At 39.9% G+C, this 17,801-nt stretch overlaps 1 protein-coding gene across 3 annotated transcripts in view; it reads right to left on the minus strand.

The window, feature by feature from the left end:
• Positions 1 to 17,801, minus strand: part of UNC5C (unc-5 netrin receptor C) — a 385,297-nt gene that overhangs the window by 34,285 nt on the left and 333,211 nt on the right. For all 3 annotated transcript variants that reach the window (XM_005555481.3, XM_005555480.4, XM_074040173.1), the window contains 4 exons: positions 16,898 to 17,242; positions 14,024 to 14,111; positions 3,819 to 3,987; positions 658 to 891 (listed from right to left, as the gene is read on the minus strand). In XM_005555481.3, coding sequence (XP_005555538.1) covers positions 658 to 891; positions 3,819 to 3,987; positions 14,024 to 14,111; positions 16,898 to 17,242 — 836 coding nt within the window. The remainder of the gene's footprint in view (positions 1 to 657; positions 892 to 3,818; positions 3,988 to 14,023; positions 14,112 to 16,897; positions 17,243 to 17,801) is intronic.

The following is a 17,801-nucleotide window of genomic DNA, read 5'->3' on the forward strand; positions in this document are numbered from 1 at the left end:
CTGAGCCCCCACATAGCACTTTGCATGTCAGCCACTGTGGCATTTCTCACCCTCTGACTTACCTCCTCAGCCTTGGCATACTTCTTTTATTCCTCCTTTTATATCATAACTTCTTCAAAGGCACTTACTATATCCCTTAAAGCTTCGAATGGGATAAAATGGATGGCAATAATCACACCAGGAATTAAGCTCATTTATTCTGCAAAGCAGCAGCCTGTTGTCAAATGCTAACCCGCTCCCTCGCAGCCCTCATAAAAAGAATGGGAAAGCATATAAATGAAGCAGCACACCAGAGGAACATACAGTGTGAGCAATTATGCCAATTCCTTTTATAGGAAGAATGCAGCTGAGATAAACATGGAAGCAGATTATTTACCATCCACGGGTCTCGTTGCCAAATTCTTCTAAATTTTTCATTAAAAGAAATCAAGGAAGGTAAACAAAGTAGCCCTTGGGAGGAATCAGTGTAAACAGCTCATATATCTGCGTGGCCTCAGAGAAATGTCTATCTTTTTTAACTGCCTCCTTTGGGGCCAAACACATTTGTCCACACACTTGGGTGCACACACAGAGCCACGTCTCCAGGTGTGCACAGCCGTGCAAAACCTTGGCTTCCAGGTGAAGGTGAAGAGGGCAGGCTAGGTGGGAGGCACTTACCTTCAGAGCATCCTGGGTGTCATCCAGACAGTAGACTCGGATGCTGTACTCCAGCGAGGAGCAGCACAGGGGCCCAAAGATGGCCAGCTTCAGGCGCTTCGCAGCCGCTTTGGTGGTGGAATGCCCGACCAGGGCGTAGGTGCTGAGGTTCTCTGTGAGGATGTGGCAGGCCTCTGCGTCCAGCTGAATGTAGCAGGGGGTGGTAAAGTTTTCCTCCCCGACCACCACCACATCCTGGGGGACAAAAAGGAAGGGCCATGGCTAAGCCACCCAGGACGCATGCCGGCCACCAGGGATGGTGGTGAATGGCAGTGGGTAGAGCAGGACCTATCCTTTACTTGGCCTTTTTCTCTCTCAGATTTTATAATCTGTCTACTTAAGTTCTTCATCATTGTATCTCTTTCTACCATTGTCTTTACACTGAGAATATTCTTTATTTAGATGTCCTTCAGTTTGCATCTTTTGATCTTCTAAGAATCTACATTTTCCCTAAAAATCTGTACGTGTGAAAAGAATTAGATAAATTAAAGAACGGTGCAATAATATATTAATATGCAATTCTACTATATTCTTTCAAAACTCATCTGACAGTTTCTTCCTACAGAAATACACTGCTTTTTCTAAGTAATCTTGGCTGTCAGGTTCTAAGAAAAGCAAGACATGACAAATTCCATGACACATAAGATACATTTCTCTGTTACTTTGTATGTGTCATTAAACAGTCTACTCTTTCAGACATTGAAAACATTTAGCATGAAATAAAAATAAATGGAAGTGATTTTTATTTAAAAAAAAAACAGTTACTAATTCAACCAAGTTTTGATTCATCTATATGGTTCAGGCCACAGAATACATTAGCCGAAAGACCACGTATGGGATGCAAAAACCAAGGGTTGGGATTCCGAACGCATCTTGGGGCAACCAGGTACCAGAGGCATGTGAAGCAGGCAGGGCCACAGACAAGGAGGAATGATGGAGCCTGTGGCGAACCAGAGCGCGTGCCTATCTAAAGAGCTCAGCCTCTGCTGGGCTTTGGCCTATGGCTGCTATGCAGGAATGCAGGCCAAGTATGGACAAAGCCTCACATGTTCCAAGACAGACTGGAGGTTCAGATTTTAATGTGAAATCTCCCAACTTTTAATGAACTCAAATTTAAAAGGAAATTTCAGGCAGGAGAAATCCACGTGTGAGCACGAGTCAGTCTCTGCACTGTCAGAGACAGTCAGAAAGTCTCTCTGCAGGGGCAGGATTCATGTCGACTTTGCTTCCCACTGTATTCCAGTGGGTCTGGCTCAGGATGAGTGTCCCACAACCATTTGCTGAAACAGTGAATGAACACTTTGTTATACATTTAGTTCAGAGGGCTACACAAAGATGTGAAAGAGGTCGCCACCTAGGTTATTATTTATTATGCCTTGCAACATGATCTGAGCTATAATAAGAGCTGTGTTTTAATAGCAGCAGTGAAATAATTTCTTCTACTGAAACTATGCCCCCAGAGGAAGTCTCTAAAAAGGAAAAGAGAGAAAGAAGCTCAGAACCTCCAGGTTTATTTCAGTCCCAAAAGACACCTGGAAAGAAGCTGCTTTCTCCAGGGCAAAGGAAACCCTCTGGTATCCCCTAGTGGTGACATGGTACAGAAAGGTTCCTAGAAGACATGGCCAAAGAGTAACGATGCCCATGTCCCAGTCAGTCACAAGTACAAGGGGGCTTCCATGAGGACTGTCCTCTTCTACTTTCCTCATCTACTCAGTTTATTGTTACTGTTGTTGTTATTGTTACTACTCAAACCCAGAAACGGATAGGGTAATAGGAAGAGAATCATGCAAACAATTTAGGATCACTTTGGATTAAAGGATGTTTTTCAGATACATCATTTAAAGCTTAAAGAGAATTAAAGTTAGATCTGGTTAAGTCTGGTCTTAACTCAGCATAAAGTATATTTATTTATTTATTATGTACGTTTTGGCAAGCAGTGATCCCCCGATATGGTCAAGAGTAGAACATGCCCCTAGGAGGGAAATCCCAGTGAATCCCACGGATGCTCTCGTACTCTTCTACATCTAATACTATATTTTCTTAAAATATTAGGAGCTGGAATCTTCATGTGCATCTTTTCTAAAAATTTTTTTCCTAAAAAATTATCATAAGTAATCACAAAGCATATAATATATACTTTGCATATTATAACTTCCTATTTTATATGTTTTACATTTTATACAACTATAAATATAAAGTATAGTTTTAAAATTATTGAATATTTTTGGATAAACATATTACTGAAATATAGGTGCTAAGTGGGGGGTTCTAATATAAAGAACTGGACTTGTCTTTAAGAAGTTATGATGGCAACAGTCGCAGAGAGCCAGAATGCTGCGGATTTTCTTCCTTCTAGTGGAGCTTTGGAGACATACCCTTTCTGTTTTTCAAGCTTAAGTTCACAAGAACTATATCCCAGGTACATGTCTGCAAGTAAGTGCCTAACATTTTCTGACCCATTTGCAACGTTTTTGTGCCTGCAAATTATATACATATATATACATGTACATTTTTTTTTTTTTTTTGAGATGGAATCTCACTCTGTCGCCTAGGCTGGAGTGCAGTGGTGTGATCTTAGCTCACTGCAACCTCTGCCTCCCAGGTTCAAGTGGTTCTCCTCCCTCAGCCTCCTGAGTAGCTGGGATTATAGGCATGCGCCACTGCACCCAGCTAATTTTTCTATTTTTAGTACAGACGGGGTTTCTCCATGTTGGCCAGGCTGGTCTCAAACTCCTGACCTTATGATCCACCTGCCTTGGCCTCCCAAAGTGCTGGGATTACAGGCATGAGTCACCCTATAGACATCTATATGTATATATTATATATATACACATAATATATATACATATATATAATCTATATTCTGAAAGCGACATGTCTACAGCTCTTACATATACTTTTCCTATGAGTTATCTAACGAGTGACCATCATTTTCTGTGTGCTTATCAAACAGAAGATATAACACTCAGGAACTAGTCTGCCTGCCTGTTTCTCTCTCATTTTGAGGGTGAGCTAAAATTCCACTCATGTTTTGCTTTATAAATAATAGGCCTTCCATAATTGCTCCTACTTATCTGCATGGATTATTCTTGCATAGCATCTTTATCCCGACAGCAGCTCACCTCCCACTGTCCCTGTGCTGCCTGGTTCTTGAGCAGTATCTTCCAGTCCTCGGTGTTGGGGTCTGCGCAGTGATGCATAGTGAGGACGACAGGGCGGGTGAGCAGAGCTCCTGGGGGCCCACAGCTCACCACAGGGGTCAAAAGTGTCTGAGAGTCATCCATGGGTGGCCTGGGAGGAGAGCAGAGAATGGCATCAGTGACATTTCCATTGTATTTATGAACTATACACTTGGGTTCTGAATGCAAACAGGTCAAGTAGTTTTCTCTTGGAATTCTTTTTTTTTTTTTTTTTCTGGGGTGTTGGGGAGAGGAAATGGGTGATGCAGAATTAAATGCTCTTTATACCAAGACCTTGATCTTGCAGGACAGGAAGTCTTTATGATAACAACAAATTTGCCAGCATCTCTTTGATCCCCTTCCCTCCGACACCGGTCTTTTTGTGGTAGCTTCCTCTGAATTTATGTACAGACACTTTCAAGATGGAATGAGAATGAACAGAGTCCCTATGAAGTTACATAACCAGATTTTCTGATAATTCTTGCCACTGGTCTCACAGGGTTTTAAATACTTCTGTGGTTTCAGGACCTGACTTGAAAAATACTTTTAAGAAATCATTTCAGAATGAGGACACTCTAGAACTAAACTTAGTCCAAATGACTTTCCGGAATAATTTAGGCTAGTACAGCAGATTCATTATTTCAAATATGACTACAAAGAATATAGAACTGTATTTATACAGCAACTTAAAATGAGATCTCTTTACTTGTATAGTTCATACGCAGAGAATCGGGGCAGAAAGAATCCCAAAAATGCAGATTCTTTATTTTTATATATAAAAATTGCCTTACATCTTTTCCCTAGCAAGACTGTAATCAACAAGCAAATGGATAAATTAACCTAACCCATCAGTAAATTTGTGAAGATATAGCTCCAAAGGTGTTGAGTGGATTGCCCCAAGTCTCACAACTAAGTGCTAGTTAGTGCTGAGACGAACATAAATGCCTTCTCAATGACAATATTCAAACTCCTCAATCAGAATAGCAGAGCTTTTGAAATCATGAACTCACAGAATTTTAGAAGGGCCCTTGGTGGTCATTGGGCAGCACCTTCCATCCAGCCAGAACCCCTCTACAACATGGCTGATATATAGTTAGTGCTATAGACACATCCGGAATTGTGGTCCACTACTGCTAAAAGGTCACCTCGTTTACTATAAACTCAAATTTACAAAATATTCTTACTTAAAATGAGCACAGCCTGACTTCCTGAAATTTCTCGGTATGTATCCTTGGTTTGCTTTCGATGCTACATTGTTTCATATACTTGGAGATCATTATGATGTCTCTACAGTCTTCTTTATTACAGACCAAACAACCTCAACGTTCCCAGCCTCAGCTGGAATAGCATGGTTTCCGGATCTCTCCTTGGGTTTCTATCTTCATTTTCATATGGATGCTTGTCATTGTTTTCCAGGTCCTCGTTAAAGTAGTGGCATCTTGGACTCAACACTCACATAGACAGTATGAGAGAACATTTTCTTTGATTTGCAATCTGTGTTTATATTCATGCCTCACAAAATTGTTGCTCTTGATTATTCCCAATCAAGGAATTACTTATAAATATTATTTAGCAGGCTCCAGTTACATGGGAAGATGGAGATAGTATGGTTAAGCATTTCCTTTATAAAATGAAGCAATGCAGCTCCAAGGAAGTTAAGAAATTTGTTAAAGCTAACCACTCTAAGTATTCCTAACATGAAAGGCTCTTAGGCTAAGTCTAAGGATGTGGTTCTTAGGCTAAGTCTGGTTCCATGATTGTAATGATGGCTTTTAAACCTAGGTACAGAAATTTATATTTAGCTTTTCATTTGCACTTCATAGTTTCAAGGTAAATTTTGGTTCATCTATTTCTTAATGCTGTATCTTCCCTCCAAACATTGGCTATCTCTTCTAGTCTTTTCTCCTTCCTAAATCTGATATGCTTGCCATTTATCTTCTCATTCTAACCATTGATAACTTTGCAACACAAGAATAGAGCAAGGGCAGAGACCTTTTCAATGACACCATTTTAAACCTCTTTCCAGTCTGACATGAATACTTTGAGCTATTTAGTTCCACCAAATATAAACCCAGTAAATGGACATTGTTCCGTTCACATTTTTTGATTGAATTCACATATACATCACAAGGGACATATACAACTCCTTTATAATTGCAAAGGTCACTTGAAATGGATTTTTCTCTAGTTTTTGTTTGTGGTTTACCCATTATTTATTACATATTCCAGAAGTTAGCTTTTATCTTTGGGTACCCTTGTTGAACACTCAATGAATGGTGGCAGTTATTATTATTTTTAATATTGTTGGAAGACAATTATCCATGGATTTCTCATGTTTATGCATAGATGTTTGTATAGCAATTACCTTGAAAGATAAAGACAATGTCTACTTCTGGAGCAAATGGCAGGCATGTCTACTCATTATAAAAGACTCAGGTTCCCTAAGCTCACAGGTCCTTTTCTGGAATGCAACCATTGAGTGTGTAGACTTCATCTGAACATTTTTGCATCACCATTTCTAAAATGGGGCTCACAAAATTGGCACAAAAATGATGGTACTCTGTATAATGCTATCGCTGTGGGTAGTAAGCTGTCCGTTGTCTCTGATCCACACATCTTGTGTCTTTTATTTTTATTTTATTTTATTTTTTTTGAGACGGAGTCTCGCTCCGTCGCCCAGGCTGGAGTGCTGCGGCCGGATCTCAGCTCACTGCAAGCTCCGCCTCCCGGGTTCCCGCCATTCTCCTGCCTCAGCCTCCCGAGTAGCCGGGACTACAGGCGCCCGCCACCTCGCCCGGCTAGTTTTTTTTTGTATTTTTTAGTAGAGACGGGGTTTCACCGTTTTAGCCAGGATGGTCTCGATCTCCTGACCTCGTGATCCGCCCGTCTCGGCCTCCCAAAGTGCTGGGATTACAGGCTTGAGCCACCGCGCCCGGCCATCTTGTGTCTTTTATCAGCACGCATACAACTGTAGCAGCTAACTTGGTAGCTCACAAGCAAGTTTAAGTCTTAGAGCTTTCACAGTTGACTATTAGTTCTAAGAACACAATTAAAATTTGGTATCTGTTCCCCTTAATAACTCTTGGCTATCACTGCTTCCTCTCTTGTTCTAAAATTGCACTAGGATCTCACTAACCTATGGCTTTTCTTTCTTGCTATTTAGAAAACCAACACAAATTTTACCTACTTTTAGTCTTTTAAGAGCATTTCCTTTCTCTTTAAATAACAATACCCTTTCCTCCATTAAATCTAAAGTTATTTAGGTACTTGGGAATGTACTTAAATTTGGAACTATAGGGTTATTGGGAGCAACCTGAGACCTCATTACTATCCCCATTACCACCTTGGTTTTCACTTTCTCTTAACCCAATTTGTCCTTCTTCCAGTGTGAAATTCACTCTCTAAGAACACAAGTCAAGTTCTACTTTCACCGCGTCATAGTTAACACTATACTATCTGCCTTAAGCGGTGACTTCATTATTGCTTAATTCTATTTTTTGTATCCTGGAGGGGGAAAAAAAACAATGATTGCATTTTTCTGAGCACTACTCTTACCTTCCAGTTACAAGTGTACCTTGAGAAGTGAACATTAAACTTTTAAGAAAGTAGACTAGAGTGGAATCTATTCCAAGTGGTCTTTGCAATATAGTTGGGGATTGGAAACATCTATCTCTCAGTCTGGTGTTAGCAGCCGGTGCTTGAGGCAGGAAGGAGGAGGGGTCCTTCTCACCACTGACTTGGAACAGAAGGGAGAAGGCTCCCTGCTGGACTGGGGAGCTGTCAGACCTGTACTCTCCAAGTACACCCCTGGCATGCAATATTGATGGGCACCATTCTTGGAGGAGGGATAGCAAGGGAAGGAGGGAGGAAGGAGGGGCAGTAGGTGTCAAAAGAATTTATTAACCCAGTGAGGTGCAAGAATGTAATGAATAGGGAAGTGGTGAAGTGGAATTCTTAACAGGGAATGAAAAACAAAGAAGAAATAATAATAAGATTCTCTTATAGGCTTTCAAGATGAGAGAAATAACATTGAAATTGGAAATATCTGAGCATATATGGAAGGAGTTACGCAGGATAAGATTTAACTATGTGAAAACTAAGGTCAGAGTGTGTAACACATTTCCTTTATTTATACAAAGGAAGCTATTAAATGACACAGAAGAAAATAGCAGAAAATAAATATCTCGGATTCATGTTTTTGCAGAGAACAGCTTCCCTCTTTATGTCTTATGTGTTTTCTAAGCAATTCAAGTAGTCTGTAAATATTAATTGCAGATGATATGGCAATGAACATAGAACAAAAATTAGCTGCAGAAGCAGCAATTAAGTATAAATTTCAGCAAAGAACAATGATTAAAATTTTAAATGTTTTCTGAAGTCCAACAAGGATAATATTCAAGTAAATGATGGATGGGTGCTGAGTCCTCTAGGGACAAAGCCCACAGAGAGAAATTTCAGTTTTCTGTCAGAAATATTTTCTCATCTTTTGCTTGTTGCTGTCAGTGAGGAGAACTTTTTTTTTTTTTTTTTTTTTTTTTTTTTTTTTTTTTTTTTTTTTGAGATGGAGTCTCGCTCCGTCGCCCAGGCTGGAGTGCTGCGGCCGGATCTCAGCTCACTGCAAGCTCCGCCTCCCGGGTTCCCGCCATTCTCCTGCCTCAGCCTCCCGAGTAGCTGGGATTACAGGCACCCACCACCAGGCCTGGCTAGTTTTTTGTATTTTTTTTTTAGTAGAGATGGGGTTTCACCGTGTTAGCCAGGATGGTCTCGATCTCCTGACCTCGTGATCCACCCGTCTCGGCCTCCCAAAGTGCTGGGATTACAGGCTTGAGCCACCGCGCCCGGCCTCATCAGTGAGGAGAACTTCTAATCAAGAGTGCATAGTTTACAAAATTTTCACATAAGCCTTTGCATTTGCTGCCATGGTACACTTGTAAGATAGCGTATGTCTTTTACCTCTTTTCCAGAAGAGGAAATTGAAATCTACAGATATTAACACACTTGCCTAAGGATGCAAAACTGGGTAGGTTTCAAACACAAATCATTTAATTTCTTTCACACGATGCCGTATTTTGGGTTGCTTAGAGTGGGTTTAAGTCCTTGCGAAACTATTCCAGTCTGTTTCCTAGAGCAGGCTCAAGGAAAGAATCTGTCTCCATCCACCTCTGTGGGAACAGGAGGTGCCTTCTAGTGATGGACATGTCTTTTGTCTGGTCCCTTAGGATGATAATCCCACCCTAGGCTCAGCTGCCTTTTAAAGCACAGGCCTTCACACATAACTGGCAACTTGAAATATTTGCACTCTAGGTACCTGACAGGGAATATCTAACTCACTTGCTATCAAAAACTCAATTGTGCAAAAATAATATTTATGAAAGCCACTCCGAAGGGCGTGCCACCATTTCCCTAGACAGGCCAAAATCTACCCCTGGATTAAGCCAGAACTGATAAGCATTATGCTTATCTACCTCCACTGAGGGACACTGATAGAAGCGGCCCTTGAAGCTCATTGCTGTTTTTCTTTTAAGTATGCTGTTCATTGCATTAGCAAAATGTCTTCTTTATGAGGAACCAAAGGAAAAATAATTGAGTTTCTTCTGAGAATATTTTTTTCCCTCATGGACATGCGGATCTTGTAATTTAACACATCCCCTTCTTGAAAGGCTTAGAAATAGTAAATTCATGACCTGGTAACAGCAAATGTGCTGGGAATTATACCAACTATTTTATATTCTAACTGCTCGCCTACTTTATCTTATCTTTTATAACTTTATTTTCCCCATTTTCTTACCTTTTTATCCACTTACTTAAATTTATTCCTCTTATTGAGAAGAAGTGTTTTCATAAACTACCTTGAAGTATTTCTTTATAAGTGGGATTTCAATAAATGAACATTGTCAAGAACAGTATGAGGATAAGATTTAAATATACCTGGACTCACTAACTCCCACCGTTAGCCTTTTTATAGCTCTTCTTTCAAACTGAGGAACTTGAGGCTCATGAATGAGAAAGGACTCTACTAAAAGGAGAAAGATCACTGTGTTTCCTTGAGACAGAATAATGTCAGCTACTATTTTACAAAGTTCCAAAAAATAACATGATAAGTCAATCTATCTCTACACAATTACCTACACAGGGATTTTGGACATTTATCCTCACACATTACTGTATTATTTATATTTAATAGATATATATGATAGTGTCAGTTGCCACACTACTATTTCACATCTTAAACTATTGCTAAGGGGATTTCACCAATTAAAAAAAAAAAAATCCTAAACGCCACTAATGTCCCACAGTTGACAAATCTAACAATCTTTTTGTTGTTCTTCCTCTTTCTTTACATTTTTACTTTAATAACACCTCGTGTTAAGGCTCCATCTTGGAGCTCTCTTTATGTTTGATTTTTGAGAACCTATTTATACCACGGTATTTTTTGCTACCCTTACAAACCTTCATACTTTCATTCAGAAATATTCATTGAGGAGCCACTGCTCCTAACACCGTAATATGTTAAGTCCTGTGCTAGATGCAAACTCTTCATTTGCCTTATCCTTACATGCTCTGTCTAGTTTCTCTCATGACAGTCAAACCTTCGTAGGACTATTTCTTAAAGTTCTTTCCCCAGTTCTTTCTGCCCCTGCATGTTCTCGGCTGGAGGTTCCTTCTCTGCCATGACTTCACTTCCACGTGCCTAGCAGGAATCCACATTTCCACTCACACTGAACGCATCCAAACTGGAATCTGTCCTCTCCCCTGGAGCCACTGCTGCTTCTCACCTTTCTCACAATTCTCACAGCGCCCCAGGCTTGATTCTTGAATCTATTCTGTGCGTTCTGCCCCTCCTTTGCAACACTTCTAGCAAGCTGTGAAATAGTTTCTCTTCTGAAATAGATTCTCTTGATACCCTCCCCATTCTCTCAGACTGGGACCTGGGCTCACCCTCCGGCCTGGCTCCTCCTCCTCCTCTTTCCTCACACCTGCATTACTGCCAGGGCTCACCCAGGCACCAAGCCTTCTGGGCAAGTCCTTCTGTTCCCTCCACCGATGCATCCCGCGTACTGTCACCGGATCAATCTTTAAAAAGCACTGCTATTCCTGTGTCACTCAGCTGCTCAGAAACTCCGTGGCTCCCCACAGTTTATAAAAAAGGTGTTCTATTTACCTTTGTATTTGGAATTTCTAAATTGATTTATTCACCTTTTGATAAAACTGCGAGGTGAGTACAGAATGCAGAGAAAAGGGAAAATCAACTTTCATATCTTCAACTCAAATTGTTTTCCGACAAGAATCGATACAGGACAAAATTTCAGTCTAGGTGGGGTTCACTTGTGCAAACTGCTACTAGAAACAAGGCAAAAAGGCCCATGTTAGCAGCATTAATTGTGGAAATTGTATCCACCAGGAAAACAAAGGCTTCGCCGCCTCTCCAGAGATCTGTGAAGCAGGAGAGGCAGAAATCCTGAGCACGGCCTTGCAGCTCTGCACCCTCTTTGGTCAGAGACCGCTTGTCCCATCTCTGTGGCTCATTCAGGCTGTTCAGCTGCCAGCTTGCACTTTCGCTTAGAGCATATTCCGTAATGATAAGACCCCTCTTGTCACATTCACTATGCCACATGTAATTAAGTTCACGCCTCCCTTCAGACAATTCTCATCCACAGATGACCAGCTGGATACCATCCAGCTGGAAACATACCCAGTTTGCGATGCAATAAAAGGAATCAGAGAGAAGGAAAATGGAGAAAAATGCTCAGAATTTTCCTACGAATGCATAGTAACATCACAGCTCCTGATGTCCTCACAGGAGTCTTCTCCCAAAGAAGTTCTGTCTTGTATCATGTGTGGATAGAAAGGATCTTTAGTGAGCAATAGAAAGTGTCTCCAAAAATGCACCATAATACGTAGGCAGAGGTTTGGTTTGTGCATTGGTGCGATGGAGGAGGATGGCACATTAGGAAGCAGAAAGTGCTTTGTGATCAGAAAAGCCTGGGTTTGAATTCTGCCTTGCTAAGGTATTAACTGTGAAACCTTGGCTATGGAACCCAATTCCCCTGTGCCTCAGTTTCTTCATCTTTAAAGTGGAGCTCATCACAGCTTGCAGAACGTAGTGAGAAGTAAATGAAATTAAGAGTTTGCTGGATGAAGGGCAGGGATGCTTTGTATTACGACTATATCCTAAAGCACATTCTTGCCATTGTGTTTTACAATAAATATGCATCTGGTTCATAACAGAAAACTAGTGACGAGAAGACTTCTTATTTATCTGAAACGGTTATCCTCCTGTGTTTGTTCCTCGGTTCATGGTCTCTGGTGCATATTTTCTTTTGAGATCTTGAGGTTTTCCTAGCTTCATTTTTATACACAGAACTTCTTTTATGAACACCAAATTCAACAGAGGAATTCCCTCTGCACCTAACTTCAGATGGTAGGCATAGCAAGGAGTGATTGATAGTTTCCTTTTCATTATAGTCAAAGGCAGAGGACCCTAAAAACAGAAAAGTGTCTAGCTTTATCAATTTTCTGTTTTCTCTTTCTTTCATCTAAAATGTACAATTATCCTGCTTCTGCTGCCAAGGAAAGTATGGCAAGAGCAGGCACGTGAATGCACACCTCTTTCAGCTTCAGCCTGTGCCTGCAGCAGCCCCTTAAGGCTTGATCTTCAGCTGCAGATAATGATAATCGGATGGAAAATAAGGAGCCCAGGCATCTTACTGTTAATCACCATAAAGCACAAGCGAATACTTATTTCTGTTTAAACAAAATGTCCATGCTGGCAAAGGCCTTGCTGGATAGATCTTAATGCTAACCTTGATTCCGGATAAGAGGAAGAAAAATAAAATAAAATAAAGAGATCGTGTAGTTTGCTAATCTTCTTTTCTCCTGATGCAAAAGAGGGGAGCTTTGAGGGCCTGTGAATGTTGCTTTGCATTGGGAATGAAAAAAATGAATATTTGATGTGAGTAAATACAAGCCTTTTAGTGATTTTCTGTTGCTCAAATTTAAGGCATGAATAATGCTCAAGAATTGTATTATTTTCTTAGACAGGCTAGTATTTATGTAGGTGGAAGTACAGCACCCGAGGAAAAAAATGTTCTGGGTCACACCAATTATAAATGCCAATATCTCCACCTGAGAGCATAATAAAAAAGCTTTACAGCTAGTGAAGAACAAGACTAAACATGGATGTTTTTCTGAGGATGAGAGCTGGGAAAAGAAAAGGTATAATGCGTTATAATGATAACGTAGCTGTGCACTGTCACTCATGCTTTATACTCAGAGCTCAGGGCTGAGGAGCCGATGCTTTTCCCCTTGGGAGAAACAATGATAATTACATGATGAGGATCTCCATTTTAACAACATCTTTCATTTTAAGATCTCGGTGTACTTCAGAAGCATTAATCAGGCTTCTAAAGCACCATTTAACACACGCATTTTATATGGAAACTAATCAAGAAAGACCCAGAACGATTTGTGAAAGGCCAAAATGAAAATTGAATTTAGGACTTCTCAACGCCTCTTGTTATTTTTACTTAAAATAACTTCATCTTTATGATTATGAAACATTCTAAACAAAACCTTTTAATTCAATCTAGTTTTAATCAATCCTAGACCCATTCTGAACGGCCTAATGTGGAATTTATAAGTGCTAAACATAAGAAGGAAATTGGTAACACTTAAGCCAGAAGACAGTCACAAAAGGAAGAATCCATGGGTCAGAATTAAGGGCGAGGCTCAGTGGGAGTGGTAGGGATTGGGGGAGTTGTTCAATGCTTTGTGACCTTTGACTCTGTAATAGGAACAGGCTGGATTTCTGAGCCGGGTCCCATGAAGTTGATGTGTCTGTGTCTACCCACTTGTCTCTCCGGACAATCTAGGAATCACATTTCTGGACATTTTTCCAGGAAATATGGCAACATGTCCACTTGGGAAAAGATCTCTAGCCTTCTACCCATATTCAAGATCTGCAAAAGTGTCTGGAGCTTCGAAGACAAAGAGAAGTAAAACCTGACCTCTTGTAGGTCAAGGGAAAAATAATGTACGCCAGAAGCAAGGCACTTGAGACAAAAATATGTTGGGTTTATTGTCTATTGTACAATTCTCCTCCAAGTTAGACATTGGTAAAGTCAGTGCACCAGAAAACGCATATTTACCTCATAGTTTCTTTCCTGTGTACAGTCACATACATTTCGTAGACTCTCCCTTGGGGAATGGCCCCAGCGGGAATCAGCAAGCTGACTCCTGAATAGCAAAAGAGAAAAGCAGTCATATAAGACCTAGGAATCAAAGCTTTTGCAGCACGTAAAAGGGAATGAGGAGATTTTGTGACCGCACAGCCACAAGCCTGCTTCGTTTTCTCTAAAGACATGTAAATATTCCGCGTTGCTCTGTTTTCCTTCCTTGTTGGCCTCCTTACCATAGCTCCCTCTGAACTCTTATGGAATTACTTAAAGGAATGATGTAACTTCTTAAACGCTTGTTTTATTTAAGGAACAGACAGATGGTTCCACTGTTGTTTTCCTTGCAAGACAAGGGGAAAACCAACAATTGTTCAAAATTTCAAACAGCTGTAATGATGCATCATTTCCAATTTTTTGAAAATCCCCACAAGATTCAAAGTCAGGGAAATGCCAACTTCAACATTAAAAAAAAAAAAATGTATTTTTAAAATATCTGGTTAGCATCAATGTAATTCCACAATGGTATAAGAATTGGTGAAGACCTTTTATTATACATAACTCTAGAAAGTGAACAGTAACTCCTAGTTTAGTCACAGCAGGTCAAAGCGTTTCTAGTTAGTTGCTAATCGGTGCCCTTTTGCAGAACTATCAGATTGGGCTGTGTTCTAAGCTAACTGTGTCTGCTGTAGCAGTGGCTTGCAAATTTGAGCTCACATCAGAACCACCTGGAGAGCTTGTTAAACCACAGATTACTGGTCCCTACCCCTGGAGTTTCTGATTCAGAGATATGGAGTGTGGGGTAGGAGATTTTTTATTTCAACCAGTTGCCAGGTGATGCCCATGGTGGTGGTCTGGGGCCCACACCATTGCTCATCATCACAAAGAGTGATTCAGTGTGGACAGCACTCCAAAGATGTTTGGCTCTATCATTTGATTCCCGTAAGATCCAGCTTCCTTCGGCTCCATACAAATTTATGAAGCATCCTTGTGAGTACAGTGTTTGGCACTGTTGTGAATTTCAAGAAGGAAAAGATAGCCTTCCTGTCTTTGAGTAATTCATAATTTAATTAGCGAGGAAATGGAATATGCCAAATGAGTGTGGGGCAATATGAAAACTTGCCTGACCACACTGGAAAGTCTCAAGAAAAAAGAATGGAGAGTTAAGAGGTAGTAGTTATTCAAAGGCCTTTATGTAACTGGTTGAAGATGGTGAGCCACAGCCTTCTTGAGAAGGAGAGTAATATGAGAGCCCTGGTGTTGTAGGAAGTGGACTGTCAACGTACAGAATGATTTGTGGAGGACACAGCGGGAAGATCACACATGAGGCTACCAAGCCTCAGTGCTTTTATTTTTTTCATTGAAAATATAAAACATGACTTCATCCTTGTTATGGGGATGAAACAGCATTATGAATATAAAGTAATAGGTAACTATTGTTTGTCCATTAAATAAAATATCAGATGCTGATCACCATTGCCTAATACATAGGAAGCATTTAAAACATGCTAGCTCACTCCCTTCCACTTAAGAAGCCTTTATAATAATGTACATGTGAAAAAGTGGTAGGTAGAAATGGGAAGAAAAGGCAGAATCCAATACATATCAGAGGGAAAAGAACTATTTTGAGAACAACTGTAATGTTTAAACAATGGAAGAACATTAAAGTATGTTTTGATTCATTCAATAATGGACTGTTATAAAGATATTTAAAATCATGATTTTAAAGAGCATGCAATAGCTTAAGGATTAATGAGAAAAGGGTGGAAAACATTATATAATACATGATTTCAGCTATGTAAACTGTGAAGAAAAAAATGGTATTTTATTAAATGTTTTGATTTTGTTAAAATATACTTTCAAAGGTTTAGGGTAAAAGTTGCCAAGGCATTGAAATGAAAGAGTGAATGACAGGAAGAATCAAATAAAATTTCATATTCAGGCCTGAAGACTCATTGGTCTGTATATTCCTTGACTATACATATATTATGTTTTTTCAATGTGACATTTTAGGTATTTACATTTTAGGTATTACTGTATTTACAAAATACTCACAGCCTTGTCCAAAAGAATTAAGGTAGATTTAGAGAGGAAGCCATTAACCCTTTTATCACCCATGGTTCCGAGCTCATTACTAATATTGATTAATGAATATCAATTTTTAATCCAAAAGTATCGTCATTAACTTTTGTTCACCATGAAAGACCTTTATGAGGCTTATTCTCTAGATGCAGAGAGACTACATAATAAACTGAAACCAAGTAATAGTGCAAAAGCACACCTGATGAATCTGGTGATTCTGGATACAAATATCAGAGGTAGGAGTGAGTACAGTGTACACTATCAATACTGCGAGATGAAAGACTGTGTTATGAAGTTAGGTTAATAAATGAAGATTTGATGTCGATTATGATGCCTCTGATGATCAAAAAATTTGTGTTCTGTAGTATTGATTCATGTAGTAAATTGGAACTGAACCACATGATATATTTTATAATTAGTTTGTCCTTTTAAAGTATAATGACAACATTAGGACTTGTGGCTTGATGTTGCCTTCTGAAGTTCTAGTAGAAAGGAGGTCAATGATGGTTCTAAATTACACCTCAGCAGAAAGTTGTGAGTATAAAATTTCTAGAGGAAGTGTTTTCGGAATTGGTTGGAGGAAGAGAAATGGTTTTGCTGATTCTGTCTAAAGAAATGTTCTGTTTACACTGAAAGTAGATTTGGGCTGGATAGGTCACATTTAACATTTCAGGCCATGAATGAAAACATCCCATGAACAAAAAATATTTTGGTATGGAAAAATATGTTTCAAGCTGCCTCTTTGCAATTTAAACCTCTAGGAATTACCTGAATTGGGAACAATAAGGTGACCCCCCAGCGAGTTGAAGCTGCCAAATGCGGTACAGGATGGATCAGTCTGCCTTGCTAGACTCTGGTTCTTCAGGTTGAGGGCTTCATTCTCCAACAACGACTGGGTCATCTGAGGGGACAGCTTGGATGTAAACTCAGAGAGGTCATCTTGGGGGGTGACAGCACCTGATGTGTTGTACACTTTGATTTTCAGGTTGGGCAGTGGATCCAGAATTGGAGAGTTGGTCATTGGGATTTTGTCTGAGACATCATGCAGGGCATAGACAGGTCCTCTGTACATGGCTGCAGCTGACGTGAGGTCTGGGGGTACCGCCAGCAGATCTGAGTCAGAAAGAGAAAATAATCCCATTGGCGTTCTCCATTCAGGCCAAACTACATTAGTCAGACTCCCTCTCACACTTTCTGAGCCAAAAGTAAAGCAGCTCAGCTAATATTGGAGGTGGATAGACAGGCTCTACTGAAAACAGGGCAATCAGATAACTACCAGCTATTTTATTATTGGCTATAAGTAAGTGGTCAAGCTCATTCTATAATTTGCTTTGACATCTACTCATTATGCCCAAGGTATTTAGCTCTTTCAACAGATTGGATTGAACAATGAGCCCTGCTAGGTGTCGATTAGCTATGGTTTCCCTGGTCTATCCTGGATTTGGGTTCATTGGTAAATTATTGTATTTATAGCAATACAAGATATCTAGTCAAAGGAAGGAAAAAAGGAGACTCAAGAAATCAGTCAACCAGTCAGTGTATTCTTTTCAAATAGAAGTTAAAAAGTGACAGAGCAATCTGTCAGAAAAGAAAAAAAAGAGGATTTGTTTACTTTGTTAACTCTCATTTGTTATATAAATGACATCAATACAGTAATGAACAAAATTAACTC

This window comes from Macaca fascicularis, chromosome 5, assembly GCF_037993035.2.
Source record: "Macaca fascicularis isolate 582-1 chromosome 5, T2T-MFA8v1.1".
Classification (NCBI taxonomy): Eukaryota; Metazoa; Chordata; class Mammalia; order Primates; family Cercopithecidae; genus Macaca; species Macaca fascicularis.